General features: G+C 43.7%; 1 protein-coding gene across 6 annotated transcripts in view; it reads left to right on the forward strand.

Moving 5' to 3' along the window:
• DUS2 (dihydrouridine synthase 2) overlaps window positions 1-15,329 on the forward strand; it is a 70,811-nt gene that overhangs the window by 23,273 nt on the left and 32,209 nt on the right. For all 6 annotated transcript variants that reach the window (XR_012906752.1, XR_012906751.1, XM_075940319.1 and 3 more), the window contains exons 4-7: window positions 5,205-5,296; window positions 6,492-6,535; window positions 8,430-8,494; window positions 14,990-15,033. Coding sequence is in view for 4 of the 6 variants with exons in the window: in XM_075940319.1 (XP_075796434.1) it covers window positions 5,205-5,296; window positions 6,492-6,535; window positions 8,430-8,494; window positions 14,990-15,033 (245 nt within the window). In the remaining 2 variants the exon portion in view is untranslated. The remainder of the gene's footprint in view (window positions 1-5,204; window positions 5,297-6,491; window positions 6,536-8,429; window positions 8,495-14,989; window positions 15,034-15,329) is intronic.

The raw sequence follows: 15,329 nt of genomic DNA on the forward strand, positions 1-15,329 counted from the left end.
AAGGGCTTTTGTGTTCCCCCAGCTGCTAGGCACCGGGTTGCCTGACAGGCACAGGGAAGATGCCAGCCCTTTAAATAAAAGCACTTAAAAGGGCTGCAGCTCTCCTCCCCTCCTCCCCCCTATGTGTTGTTAGGAAGCCAGAGATATGAGCCCCATCTTGCCCAGGAACACAGCAGAAAAAATCTGGTTTGGGCTGGTTAATGGTTTTATTTGGGAGTGTTTTTTAATGAATTAATAAACCACATGCATATACCATTCATTTCACTAAATAAATATTCTAAGAACATAACATAAGAACGGCCGTACTGGGTCAGACCAAAGCTCCATCTAGCCCAGTATCTTGTCTACCGACAGTGGCCAGCACCAGGTACCCCAGAGAGGGTTGACCGAAGACAATGATCAAGCGATTTGTCTCCTGCCATCCCTCTCCAGCCTCTGACAAACAGAGGCCAAGGACACCATTTTATCCCCTGGCTAATAGCCTTTTATGGACCTAACCTCCATGAATTTATCCAGCTTCTCTTTAAACTCTGTTATAGTCCTAGCCTTCACCGCCTCCTCTGGCAAGGAGTTCCACAGGTTGACAACACGCTGTGTGAAGAAGAACTTCCTTTTATTAGTTTTAAACCTGCTACCCATTAATTTCATTTGGTGTCCTCTAGTTCTTCTATTATGGGAACTAATAAATAACTTTTCTTTATCAGCCCTCTCCACACCACTCATGATTTTATAGACCTCTATCATATCCCCCCTCAGTCTCCTCTTTTCTAAACTGAAAAGTCCCAGTCTCTTTAGCCTCTCCTCATATGGGACCCGTTCCAAACCCCTAATCATTTTAGTTGTCCTTTTCTGAACCCTTTCCAAGGCCAAAATATCTTTTTTGAGATGAGGAGACCACATCTGTACACAGTATTCAAGATGTGGGCATACCATAGTTTTATACAGGGGCAGTAAGATGTTCTGGGTCTTATTTTCTATCCCTTTCCTAATAATTCCTAGCATCCTATTTGCCTTTTTGACCGCCGCTGCACACTGTGTGGAAGTTTTCAGAGAACTGTCCACGATAACTCCAAGATCTCTTTCCTGATTTGTCGTAGCCAAATTAGCCCCCATCATACTGTACGTATAGTTGGGGTTATTTTTCCCGATGTGCATTACTTTACACTTATCCACATTAAATTTCATTTGCCATTTTGTTGCCCAATCACTCAGTTTGGTGAGATCTTCTTGGAGTCCCTCACAGTCTGCTTCTGTCTTGACTATCCTAAACAGTTTGGTATCATCTGCAAACTTTACTACCTCACTGCTTACCCCTTTCTCCAGATCATTTATGAATAAGTTGAAAAGGATTGGTCCCAGGACTGACCCTTGGGGTACACCACTAGTTACCCCTCTCCAATCTGAAAATGTACCATTTATTCCTACCCTTTGTTTCCTGTCTTTTAGCCAGTTCTCAATCCAAGAAAGGACCATCCCTCTTATCCCATGGCCATGTAATTTACACAAGAGCCTTTGGTGAGGGACCTTGTCGAAGGCTTTCTGAAAATCCACGTATACTATATCTACTGGATCCCCCTTGTCCGCATGTTTGTTAACCCCTTCAAAGAACTCTAATAGATTAGTAAGAAAGGATTTCCCTTTACAGAAACCATGTTGACTTTTGTCCAACAAATTATGTTCTTCTACATGCTTCACAATTTTATTCTTTACTATTGTTTCGACTAATTTGCCTGGTACTGAAGTTAGACTTACCGGTCTGTAATTGCCAGGATCACCTCTAGAGCCCTTTTTAAATATTGGTGTCACATTGGCTACCTTCCAGTCATTAGGTACGGAAGCCGATTTAAAGGATAGGTTACAAACCACAGATAATAGCTCAGCAATTTCCCATTTAAGTTCTGTTAGAACCCTTGGATGAATGCCATCCGGTCCCGGAGATTTGTTAACATTAAGTTTTTCTATTTGTTCCAAAACCTCCTCTAATGACACTTCAATCCGGGACAGTTCCTCAGATTCATCACCCACAAAGGACGGTGCAGATTCAGGAATCTCCTCTCTAATTTGTGTTCTGAAGTGCTCCTGTGTTTCAAGGAGTTTCAAAAAGTTAATCATTGGAAATTTTAGTAGCTTCCTTCAAGAAGTAGCTTTAAATGCCTAATAACCTATCTCTTTACAACTGGTTTTGATAAAAATATTTAGATGCCATTTTTATAGTCAAATGTAGGAATCTTTTGTAACTCATAAAACATAACTGAATATGCTTAGTATGGGTGGGAGGAAAAACAGGGATTTAGATACAGTAAACTTCCGATAATCCGGAAGGGGGGCTGTGAAGGATCGGGAGGGCGGGGTTGGCGGGGAATGGTGCGGCATAGGGTGAACCCTCAGCCGTTATGCAGGAAGGCGGGGGAAGCCCCGCGCAGCCGCCGGCGACAGGCCAGCTGGGGCTGCAAGCAGTGCGGAGCAGCTCCAATTGTCCGGCTGGCCGGAGCACTTCCGGGTTCCAGTTGGTGCCGGACTATCGGGAGTGCCAGACCACTGGGTGATGGACAGTTGGAGTTTTACTGTACTATTTCATGGATCATAAGTCTGGAAAGGGCCTCAAAGTCATTTAGTTTAGTCCCCTGCACTCATGGCAGGGCTAAGTATTAATTTTCAGTGCCTTATGCCTTTTCATGAAAGTGATATGTGCTCTACAAAACTAAAATGATCAAGTATTCACTGGAAAATGTTACATTAGTAACCCGCACAATTTTCTTCCCCCCTTTGAGCTTTTCTATAACAGCTCTTAATAAAATCTGTGGCACAGTTGTTTCTGAAAGAGTAGTACTTAAGTGGGGGGATAAAACATGTGATGGTCATTAAAATATGACCTACCGCCTGCGGCCCCACCCCTTCTGCCTGAGGCCCCGCCTCCTTCAAGGTTGTCCTTCAAGGTGTCAGATTTTAAGACATTTAGGGCTTTTAAAAACCAAATCAATAATTCAAACTGTACTAAGAAACTGCTGGGAAGTCAGTGGAGAAGAATCCATGTCTGATCCTATTCATAAGTAGGGCTGCCAGACGGTTGAACCAAAAATACCGAACAGCCACCCCCCATCCCCCCAAAAAAACACCAGGGAAAAAATTCTGTTGAGGGTGGGGAGGGGGGCAAAAAAAAGGACTGCTGCGAGACTTATTAAGCAAAAAAATAAAATATTAAAACACCATGGCCCCTTTCAGAGTGAGTGCAAAGTTAGAATAGGGATAGGAACAGGAGCATTGCTTCCCCTTGGTCTTTAGGCTTTTTGCTGGCAGCCATTTTGTATTCTTGTTCAAGCCAGAACTTAGCTTCCCTATGGGACCAGGTAATCATGGGGACTGGGAATGTCAGGGCCCGGGGAGTGGGGGTAGGGCCTCGGCCCAGGCACTAGGGTTGCCAGGTATTTTCACCTCCTGGCTGTGGAAAAAAAAAATCAGAAAATAGGTGTCATTTTAGGTGTCTGCTATTTTCTGAATTTTTTTACCAGACAGGAGGCGAAAATACCAGACTGCCCTGGTCAGTACCGGACACCTGGTAACCCTATTCATAACCACTACCTACCTCTGGGTTCTGCATCAGCTTTAGGCCCTGGTTGGCTTGAGGTGCATTGTTAATAGCAGAGGCAAAGGAATTTAAAAATAAAACAAATTTGAACCTAACATTGTCTTTAGAAGAGCTAGCAAAGTGTGTCATTTACAGAACAGAAGAACTGTTCTGCCCTTCAGGGAAATAACTTAGAATTGTTTCTACATATGCTTTCATAAACAGCTTTTGTTAAAAATTAAATAACTAGGATGCTCAGCAGAAAGTTTTGCATTTCATCCCCTGATTCTAAAACCACAATGTTTTTTGACAAATATCTGTGTGTGGGCTAAAACACTGGCTGTGGTGATTAGTTATCTGTGCTGTTAAATTTGTATTATAATACAATGAACTCATCAGTCTAGCTGATTTTGCATATTTGTATGCCAACTATACATCCCAGATTTTCTGGGAAAGTCACAATTTTAAATACACTATCTTGTTGTCCCCATAAAGCACTAAAATGTCCTGAAAATTCCAACATATTGGCTGGGGGGGGGAGCCCCAAGGCTCCCCACCAGATCCAGCTTGCTGGGAAGAAGCGAGCCAGAAATGGCTCTGCACACTACTCTTTCCCTTCCCCTGCAGTTCCTGGAGGTTGTCCCCTTTCTGGCCAATGGGAGCAAAGTGGAAAGCCTCCAGGAAGTACGTCCCTGCAAAGTTGGGGAAGAGAAAGGGCAGTGTATGGAATCTGGCCAATAGGAGCAGCAGGAAACCATGCATGCCTGAAAGCGGCACGAAAGCCAGTAAGTGACCCTCCCACCCCTCATGCCGAGACCCCACACTCCCAGCCCACTCACTCATTCACTGCCCTGCTGAGACCCTGCACTCTCAGCCCACTCATTCACCACCACCACTGAGACCCCGCACTCCCAGCCTGTTCAATCACCATTTCCACCCCGCACCACCGGCCTACTCACTCACCGCCCTGCTGAGACCCTGCACCACCAGCCCCCTGACTCACTGCCCTGCCGACACCCCGATGGTCTCTCTTATGCAGTGATAGGATGGTCTTCTAGGGCCCAAACCCCTCACAATTGGTAGAGGGTAGTGGAATGAGTTCTTAGAGGGGTCAGAAGACTTGTTCCGTACCGCTCACCCCACCTCGTAACTCCCCTCGAATGGTCAAATCTGTTCTCAGGGACATCCTACAGGACCTAAACCCCTCCTAATTGGTAGAGGGTGATGGGAGGAGGGTGAAGGGGTCACATGATACCCTTTACTTCCGGCCATGTGTCCCTCTTGACACCGAAGTACTAACTCAAGTGTGGGCCTTCCTGTGGAAGGTGGGTAGGGCCTAAGAGGTTGGGGGTGGCTAATGAGTTCAGGGGACGTGATTAATGCTTGATTGATGGTAGGGCCCTTATATCATGTGCCCCCATTTTTGGTTCAGAAATTATGATATCTGTACATATATGGCTCAGCTCTGCATTGTTTCTTGATAAGCTTTATGGATTCTGACATTAAGGACTGCAGACCTATTTGGTAGAATTTCATGTATATGCACACTGCATTTCTTAATTGCTTCATCAGGCTTATTTTGTGATTATATTTATCTATATTTATTTTTTTCCATTTTTGTGTCTCCTATTTCATGTAGAGGTGCTTGAAACAGTGGATTTTGTAGCTCCTAACGAAAGAGTTGTTTTCAGAACCTGTGAGAGAGAGAGAGATTGTGTTGTCTTTCAAATGGTAAGATACCAAGAAAAGTTACGTTTCTGAAATCAAAGTAGATTAGTTTTTACTAGCACTGTACTGAGATGTGTCTAAATACAGGTCTTTGCCAGATGTTTATCAACTCTCAGATTTCTCAGCTAAGGTTATTCTTTCGGGACTCTAATTTCACACTGATGGTATTTTAAGATTTCTAAACTATTTTTATACAAACCGCCATTAGTAAGTTTTCAACAGAATAGGTATCCAACATGTATATTGAAGGCCACAGATATAACTTCTTTCTAGAGCAGTGTTTCTTAAACTCTGCTCCTTGGAGCCCCAGGGTTCCATGAGACATCTCCAGGGGCTCTGTGAGGTTGACAAACTGGAAACATTGGTAGGTACAACACATACAATCAGTGGACCGCTGGAGCTCTGAATAAATTTTTACGCATGTAAAGGGCTCTGGAGCCCAAAAAGTTTGAGAACCGCTGTTGTAGAGCATGTTATCTTAGCCATGTGTTCAAACATACTAGTATCAAAACTCAATTACAATGAAATATGTATTCTACCATTGTTTGTAATATAATTGAACAGAACACATAGCTATGACATTTGTGTTTAGTAGAAAGTTTTAGTAATGATTAGCTCTTTTTAATCTGCATTCTTTGTTTTCCTTCTTCACTCATTTTGTTAACTGGCTCATATGTATATGTAAGTGATGTTTAATGTTTCATAATGCCATACACTTCACAGAAGAAAGAAGGACACTGTTCTGCCCCAAATAAGTTTTTTGATAGCTCAAGTAAGAGTCAGTGGGGAAGGATTACAGGACTGCAGTCACACTGTTCTCAGTTAAGGCATGCCTGTGTCATGGTAGTTCAGCCAAGACTTGGATATTTATAAGAAAAAGGAACAGTATTTATTACAAATATAATGTTTTATTACATTAAAACAAAAATTCAATCTAGACTTTTAAAAATGCAGGATATTTGTGTTACGTAGTGGGCCCTGATGCAGCTTAAAGTTAAGTACATTCTTCACCTCACACATTATGCTGACTTCAGATAATTTTTAACTGACTGATTTTGCTATCTACTAGTGAATCTGTGTTAGGTTTCACATATATCCATTCTGAATGGTGTATAAAATGTGTATACCTACACAAACACATTTATTATAAAACAGTATAAAGTAAACAGATATTGATTATATCCTTTTTGCCTAACAGGGATCAGCAGATGCTGAGAGAGCCTTGGCCGTAGCCAAGCTTGTGTAAGTTGTCATAAAATCTTATCATAAAATAATTTTTCCCCATGGCTTCCAGAGATGTAAATTTAATCTGTAAGATTAACTTTTTGCTTTTATCCAATTAGTGCTATCATTTGAAACCAGGCATTAAAAACTTCTGATACAGTTGGATGTATTTTTCCCTAGTCTTTATTGTTATATATTTATAAGTCTTGAAAGGGGAAACAAATATTTGTAGAGATGAGAAGTAAGGTATAAGAGCCCTGTGTGATTAGCAGAGCTACCAAGGTAAACAAAAGTTCCATATCCTGGTGCCCAGCAAGTTGCAGCAGAGTTCACTATCTAGAACAAGGATGGAGAACCTATGGCCCAGGAGCTGGGACAAGCACCCTGCTTGCCAGGATCTGGCTCCAAAGGCCCAGGGCTCTCCCCAGCATTGGGCAGGGCCATGCTGGTGCTCCAGCTCCGTGGCTACCTGCAACTTTCCCCATAGGCTGGAGTGCCAGTGCTGTCTCCCCGCTGCGGGGGCCAGATCTGATCCATGGGCTAGGGCCATGCTGGTGCTCCAGCTCCGTGGCTACCTGCAACTTTCCCCATAGGCTGGAGTGCCAGTGCTGTCTCCCCGCTGCGGGGGCCAGATCTGATCCATGGGCTGTGCCTGGCAGGGGAGGAAGGAGCACCACTTGCTGCTGCTCCCCCACCCCCAGCTGGGGAATGGTAGCACAGCAAAGCACCTGGAGACTTTTCCCCCATCATTCCTTTTGGCCATAATCACGACCAATAGAAACAGCAAGGGGCGTTGCCTGGGAGCAGCGGGAGCCATGTATGTCCCCAGGGAGCTGCACCCGCACTGTGCTCCTGCACACCCCACCCTACTCCTGCACCCTACGACCCACTCAGCTTTCCCTGCCCAGTTCTGCACCCTTCCTCCCACCCAGATCTCACACTCTAAGCCCACTTCCTGGCAGCCTTCTCCCACATACTGAACCCCTCACACACATACTGAGCGTCCCACCCAAGAGTGTAGAGGGACCCACAAAATCTACTGGCCTGGGCCCCCGTCGGCTCTGGTGTGTGAGGCGAATGTGTGGCGTGTCTTTCTGCTTTTCAGTCGGGGGCCACATCAGTGAAGATTTTGTTTTGTTTTGCTTCTCATGTGTGGCCCCCGACTGATTTTTCTGTGGGGTCAGTGGCCCAACCCCCAAAAAGGTTCACCTCCCTCTCCTTCCCTTGCCCTCCTCCTCCCCTTGCCCCTCCCAATCTAGAAAGATCAGCAGGGGAACAGCATGAACTGCCTGTATTCCTGTTCCCATTCACAGTAATTATTTTTTTCAAGGAAGCAGCTGCTCAAGCAATCAGTTTTCATGTTAGTAACTGCTGTGCAAGTTGGTAATAGGCATGCCAGGTCTTTGTCCGCAACATGTTTTTCTATGGGTGCTGATAAAGCCCTGTTGGCCAATTACTTGTATTCTTCGTGATTTTTAGTGCTCAGCCAGATAACGTACGTTAAATAGAAGAAAAACATTTGAAGTTTTGCTTCTGAGATGGTGAAGAATTTAACTTTTAAACCCACATAAGATCACCTAAGAAACATTTCTCATGATTTCTCATTTATTTTTGAAAAAGTTTATAAAACAATATAGTGCTGGGCTTGAGTATGTAGGGAGAACATCCTAACTTCCCTTAGACTCAGCGTCTTTGAATTCTTTCATAAAGGCAAATTAAATTCTTAGATGAGTATTGAAGTGGCTGGGTATAAACTAGTGAGAAGATGAAAGATTCAGAGGTTTGGAAAAAATTGCCAAACTTCAAATCCGTCTCTGAACTCCTTAGAGATGGAGTAGGCTCTTTGGCGAGATGCTTTTTTCCTTTTCTAGTCTGGAATATTTGCAAGGGTTTTTTGTTCTTTTCTTTTCAGAGAGAATGATGTAGCTGGAATTGATATCAACATGGGCTGTCCCAAAGAATATTCTACTAAGGCAGGTTGATTTTAATCCCTTTAAATATTCTCTTTTCCTGCTGAGAAACACAGGATGCAACACACATTCTGGTCTTGGCACATTTTTATTTGTTTTACCCTGTTCTTAATCTTATGACTGTTCAGTTATTTATAGTTGCACTTAATCATTTTATTCTTGGCTGCAACTGTGATCTCTTGTCCTTATTTGTGAATTATTAACTGTATTTGTCCAGCCCATTAGAAGCATCAGTCATTTTATTGTTACCCCCTATCCTGGTCTCGGGCTGAAGGAGGCCAAGCTGCCGCACTACTCTGCATCCCAACCAGTTGGGAGGCCTGTCAAGCCTGGCTACAGGGCTGGCCTGCTGCAGTCTAGGGCTCTGGCCTATGGCCTGGCCAGATAATAGCTCATGTGTCCTGCCCTAGTGCAAGGCAAAGCAGTCAAGGGTCCTGGGGCTCAGGCCAATGGTTTGGCTGAGCAGCAGTTCACAGGCTCTCTTTGGTCCATACTGTACTTCAGTGCCCCAGCCCTGATCAGGGTGGGCAACAAGCAAACAGTTAAGGGCTAAGCCCTGCTGGCAGGCTGAGCAAATAGTTAAGATCCAACTAAGGTCTGGGTGGGGCAACAAGAACACAATTAAACAGTTCAAAGCTTAGGCCTATCTGCATGCTGAGCGGTGGTCTGGTCTCCTCGCTGGTGGAGGGGTTTTTACCCTGACAGGGGCAACCTGCCATCCAAGGTGAGGAGTAGCAAGGGGGGACACAGGCCCACCTGCTCCTCTGCGTCTCAGCCCAGGGCCCTAACAGTGGCAGCGTGGGCTGCCACTGGGTCAGAGGAGATCCTGACCTCCACACACTGCCCAGTTGACCTCCATTTCCTCAGCCGACCCAGTGTCGGCTATCCCTGGACTGCTTCCTGGTTCCCCTGGGGCCTACCTGGCTCTCAGTCTCTGCTCCTCTGTGTCTGCCAGAGACAATGGTGCTGGCAGAGCTTCCATGGGCTGTGGAGGTCAAGCAGCAGTGCAGGTGTCACAGCCCAATCTCCTGGGCCCAGCAGGAGCCCTGGCCATCCAGGCCAATCTTTGGGGCTTGGCGACAACTGTGTCAGCACTGGCCATTCTTCTGGGCCCACGGTGGCCCAACCCAGTCGTCTGGGCCTGGCAGCAGCCCAGGAAGCCCAGGCCAGTACTCCCTTCCAGGACGGGGCCTTCCTCTGGGGAGAGCTGGGGCAGAGTGTCTGCAGTGCTCTGTGGCTCTGAGCTCGTAGTCTTATACTCTCAGCCCCGCCTTCCTGCTTCCTTTGAGTGGGGCTGGGGGACTCTGACCCTGTCCACAAAGACGTTTTAGGGAGCCTTTCTCCTTCCAGGTCAAATGGAGGCCAAACTGCCTCCCTACGCCCCTTTTTCTCTGATTTGTTAGCGAATATTTGGGGTCTTGCAGACTATTTAAATTAGCAGGAGAATTTGATGAAATTCAGGTGTTTCCTAGGTGCTATCCTGCTTATTTACAAAAAATGTGCATGCAGTCATATTTCCCTGAATTAGGGATGTGAATGGGTAACCAGTTGCCTAATAAGCACCTTAGCAAGTGATACTTACTGGGTACCGGTTAACCGATACTCACAAGCAGCCCCTCACCCATGGCCCACCGTGGGCAGAGGGCTGCTTCAGTCGCATAGGGGTCAGGCACTGGACACTCTGTGTGGGGGAGAGAAGGAGCTGGGAGCAGAAACTGCCCCCTCCTCCATGTGGGGGTGGGAGGGAGAAGCGGGATCCTGCTTAATCAGTTAACTGGTTAAACCTAAGTTTTAACTGGTTAATTGATTAACCAGGGTTTTACATCCCTATCCTGAACACAGTAGGAAGAAAGAGAAGGCAGTTTCCTTGAACAGAATTTCAAGTCTTTTTCCAGCCACTATTCTGCTCTACAAGAATCTTTGTTGGTGTCCTCCTAGGGCCATGCTAAGCATGCTTCTTTCACGCTTTGCTGGCTTTTCTACTGCAATCCAGTCACTCCCCCTGTTCCTGTTATCACCAAACAAAAGTGAATTTTATTGCTCACTCACTTAGGCTTACTGAAAGGCTGCTGGTATGCTCTTTAGCATGACTTCATGATTGGAAGGTCCTCTCCATCTTAAATAACTTTTCATGTTAAGGATTGCAGTGTCTTTGGAAGGCTGTACATGCTGGTTGTTAATCCGACCAACCTACTGACAGGACTAATTAGCTTGTTGCAGGAACAGAAAAGCATGGAGTCTTTGCTCTAAGCAGATGTAATCCTTCTTGGAATGGGGGATCGATGTGCTTATGTAAATGACTACATTACACTTAGAATCAGAGGATTGGAAGAGAGGTCAGGATATCATTAAGTCCAACCCCAACTTCTCCAATGAAGGGTTATAAAACCCAGAATCTCAGTATTCTGGTTATCTTCATTGGCTAAAGAAATTTAGTTTGGTATTTCAACTTCCTTTGAATTGACCTTGACCTGGGATGGAGATCCTAAGGCCTGGAGCATGGATGTAGCCCCCTGCTTGTCTTCATCTAGCCCTCAAGGCTTGGGGCTTCCCCCCTTGCATCAGGGAGCTAGTGTTGGCACTCTAGCTCTGAGCCCTCCAACCTGTCCAGACACACAACCCCCCTTCACTCCTGCACCCTATCTCCTGAGCAGACCTCTCACCTGCAGCCTGCTCCTGCACCCACCTTTCAGCCTGGACTCTGCATCCCAAAACTCCACTCTTGCATCCTTCCAGCCCCATCAACCCACCCAGCCCCAGAGAATAGGAGGGCCCACAAAATCTACTAGTCTAGGTCCATCCTAGGCACTTGTGTGTGACAGGCATGTAGGGAGTGTCTGCTTCCCACTTGAGGGCCACATCAGTGAAGCTTTGGGTTTGTGTGGCTCCGGACTGATTTTTTTCTGTGGGTGAGCTGCCCCTGACACAAGAAAGATTCCCCGCCCCTGGTCTAGACCATTTGGAGGATTGGGCTAAAGGAAAACTGATGAGGTTCAGCAAGAACAGAAGAATCCCAAGCAATGCTGCAGGCTGGGGACAGTCTGGCTAAGCAGCAATTTATCAGAAAAAGCCTTGGGGAATACAGCGAATGAGAAGCTGGATATGAGTCAACCGTGTGCCCTTGTAGCCAAGAAGGCTAACGACATATTGGGGTGCATTAGTATGAGCATTACCAGCATATCATTGCCCCACCCTCAAAGCCCTCCAGTGCCAGCTCCTCATCCTAGATGTCACATTGCCCCTCAGTGTCAGCCCCCACCTACCTATTAGAGCATCCCAGCACTAGCCCCGCCTCAAAAAACATTTTATCAAAAAATCTGATTTAAATAAAAACAATTTTATTTTTTAATTGATTTGTATCCACCCTGTTAGCAGGATAATTTAATTTTGCTCAGAACATATTTAGGTTTGACATAATTTTCATATGTGTTTTGGGTGATTGTATGTTGGAAGAGGAAGATTGTTGTGCAATTCTGGGGTTGGATTTCTTGTAGTATACACAGATTTCACTCTTTCAACTAAAGGTGAAATTTTAAACCAATTTAACAAAAAAGTCCAAAAGACTCAAATATATAAAAATCTTGTGATCCACAAAATGAATAAGCATATTCTTCAAAATTATTCCATATTTCCAGCAAAATGCATAAGCATATTCTTAACTGAGTATTTTGCAAGTCTGCTCTCCTGTTTTACTTTAGACTGGTGTGGATATTTAATGTTGTTTAACTTGGGATACAAAATCCTGTTCAATCAGTTAACTGTTTAAACACTATGTTTAACCAGTTAACCACTTAAACGGGGTCCAGGAAGCAGGGGGGCTGCTCCAGCCCAGATGGATGCAGCAGGTGGACCAAAGTAGCTCATACAGTAATTATTTTTACAATGAAATATTTTTTTAGCATTAGGTAAATATACAGATTTTGTGATATATTATTATAGCTAGTGTGTTATTGAGCTTATCTGTTTGAAATCAGACCATGTTGTATACTAACTAGCTTGTATGAAAACATAGTGGCTGTGTCTACACTGCACCCCTTTTCCGTAAAAGAGATGCAGATTAGACACTTCGGAATTGCAAATCCGCGGGGGATTTAAATATCCCCCGCGGCATTTGCATTTACATGGCTGCCGCTTTTTTCCGGCTTGGGGATAAGCCGGAGAAAAGCGCCAGCCTAGACGCGATTGTCCGGAAAATAAGCCCTTTTCCGGAGGATTTCTTATTCTTATACTTGAAAGTAGGAATAAGAAATCCTCCGGAAAAGGGCTTATTTTCCAGAGAATCGCGTCTAGGCTGGCGCTTTTCTCCGGCTTATCCCCAAGCCGGAAAAAAGCGGCAGCCATGTAAATGCAAATGCCGCGGGGGATATTTAAATCCCCCGCGGATTTGCAATTCCGACTTGTCTCATTAGCATCCCTTTTCCGGAAAGGGATGCCAATGGAGACGTAGCCTGTCAGTTAAGTGGGGAGTAATAAAAATGCCAAGGCTCTCATTGCCAGACATGTCCCTGTTGTGTACATTACCTTGAAATTGCACAGCCTGGATACAATCTGAAAGGGCTGCTGTTTTCCAGTAATGGAACATTTCTTTATGTGAAACTGTTTGGAAAGGAAAGGTGTTTATTTTTAGGCCACATGACCATAATGAGATGGAAGAAAGGTGGAGTTATGCATTAGGTCTGTTTTGTAGTAGATGAACCAAAAAAACATAGTGCCTTCTAGGATATTAATGACGAATAGTGCTTTTTCCCATCAAGAAAATTGTGTTCCTTGTGGACATTGGTTACTTAAGGAACATAAGAATATCAAAGTTGCTTTGCAATAAGTCATATTAACTTCAATTCTTGAGTTAGCTTAAGGTCTGACAGTGGTCGGTATCATGTGATTCAGATGATGACACAAGAAAACTTATAGTGGAAAACTATAGAGTAATCAGTTCCCAAGGGAAAGTTTCTTCTTAACACCTTTCAATTGCTTATTGAAGCATGAGAGTTTATATCCCTTTAAAAAGTGTTTTATCTGCTGTAGTCTCATCTACATAAATGTCTAATCCTTTTGTTTAAATGCTCATGGCAAACCTTGGCAAACCTGTGACAGAGGTCCACTGGAAAATTGTGTCTTTTGTGAACAAATACTTGTTTTTATTACTTTTAAAGTTATTGCATTTCAGTTTCTTTGACTCCCCCTTTGTTCTTGTATAATGAGAAGGTAGAAAAGAACCTCTCTTTACCATATATTATTTTGTGTGCATGTATCATGCTTTCTTTTGTTCCTCTTCTCCCTAAACTAAACAGTTCTACTTTTTTTCTATGTGTCTGTTTTCATTACCAGTCTCTAGCCTTTATGTCATCCTCACGCCTGCCAATTCCTGCTGTGTTTTTGAAATAAGGTGATATTTTCTGGGTGCAATATTTTGGATCGTGGTGCATCGTTGAGTTACATAATGGCATTACAATCTCTTCAATGCTATTTTCTTTTACTCAATATTTTCTTTGTATCTTAACTGGAACTTAACTAGAATTAATTTTTCCCCTCTCAAACTTGCACATATTTCTAATCATGATGAAAGGAAGGAAAGACTGAAAAAAAATCATCTTCAGGAGATGCAAAGAAAGAGAAAAACATTTGGCATGCACCCCGATAGCTTGTTGCAATGGACAGAAAAAACAGCGGGAAAAGAACTGGAAACCTGCCTGGCTTCTGGTGGATGTTTTGCCACAAGCAACATGTTTTAATTTCAATGAATTGATTTTTTCTGACAGAAAAGTATGCCATCCAGAAATTTCCAAACCTATCTAATGTTAATACTTATAGTTAGACAAGTGGATGACTGCGTGTATGTAGACAGGGTGATTGGGGAAGAACATTCACATTTGAGGAGGCGAAGTTTGTATTTTTAAAATAGTAGTTTTGTGTTATCACTCACTCTTGTGTAGGTACATGGTATAGAAGACAGTATTGGGACTATTTGCATAGGGCTGATCAATCGATTGAATGGTGCTAGGAACAACATATGCATGGAATTTATCATCCCACTAGGAAGAAACAAAACAATCATAGTAAATGGTACCGATTTTGGAATTTCTGTCTGTTCCTTAAAGAAATAGAAAACAAAAACAACAAAAAACCTTCTCGGTGTTCGGTTCCCTAAGTTGGTGCTGCTTCATTTGATGACGTAATTTTATCAATAATGTTTTCATATTTCACCAAATAAGTACAGCTGTACTCTTTCACCAAATATATTTCATATTTGGATTCTCTTTTTAATTAAAATCCTTTTGTAGCCAAGCCAGTAAATGATATGCAAATAACGTTGTGCCCTAACTTTTAATTACTGAATACTGTAGTAATTAAAACTGCAGGTAAGCATTTTTGCTTGTATGGGAGGGTTTAGTTTTGTTGTAGTTTGCAGTTGTGTAAAATACTTTTTATGAAATGAAGAGTGTGTTGATTTTTTTAATGTGTGAAGTCTGTAATGTATTTTGTCATGTGTTTCCCCAGGGAGGTATGGGAGCAGCATTGCTGTCTGATCCTGACAAAATTGAGTGTGTAAGTATCCTGTTTGTTGGTTTAATGTGCCCAGGAAAATATGGTGCTTATATATTTATTTTAGAGACTTGTGCATCCATCCGTCTGCAAGTCTTTTTGTTCAAGAACTCCTAAACGGCAAGAGCTAGGATCACTACATGTAGTATGCAGCTTCCTCTTGTCCTAACGTAAAGCAAAGTCAGGGTTTGGTTGTGCCAGGAAAATGGAATGTGCCTGGAATTTGTTTCCATAACATGGAACAGGAGGCGACTAAGTGGGGACAGTGAGTGCAGAGGACAGCTATACCGAAGAGTGAC

Source organism: Pelodiscus sinensis, chromosome 12 (assembly GCF_049634645.1).
Source record: "Pelodiscus sinensis isolate JC-2024 chromosome 12, ASM4963464v1, whole genome shotgun sequence".
NCBI lineage: Eukaryota > Metazoa > Chordata > Testudines > Trionychidae > Pelodiscus > Pelodiscus sinensis.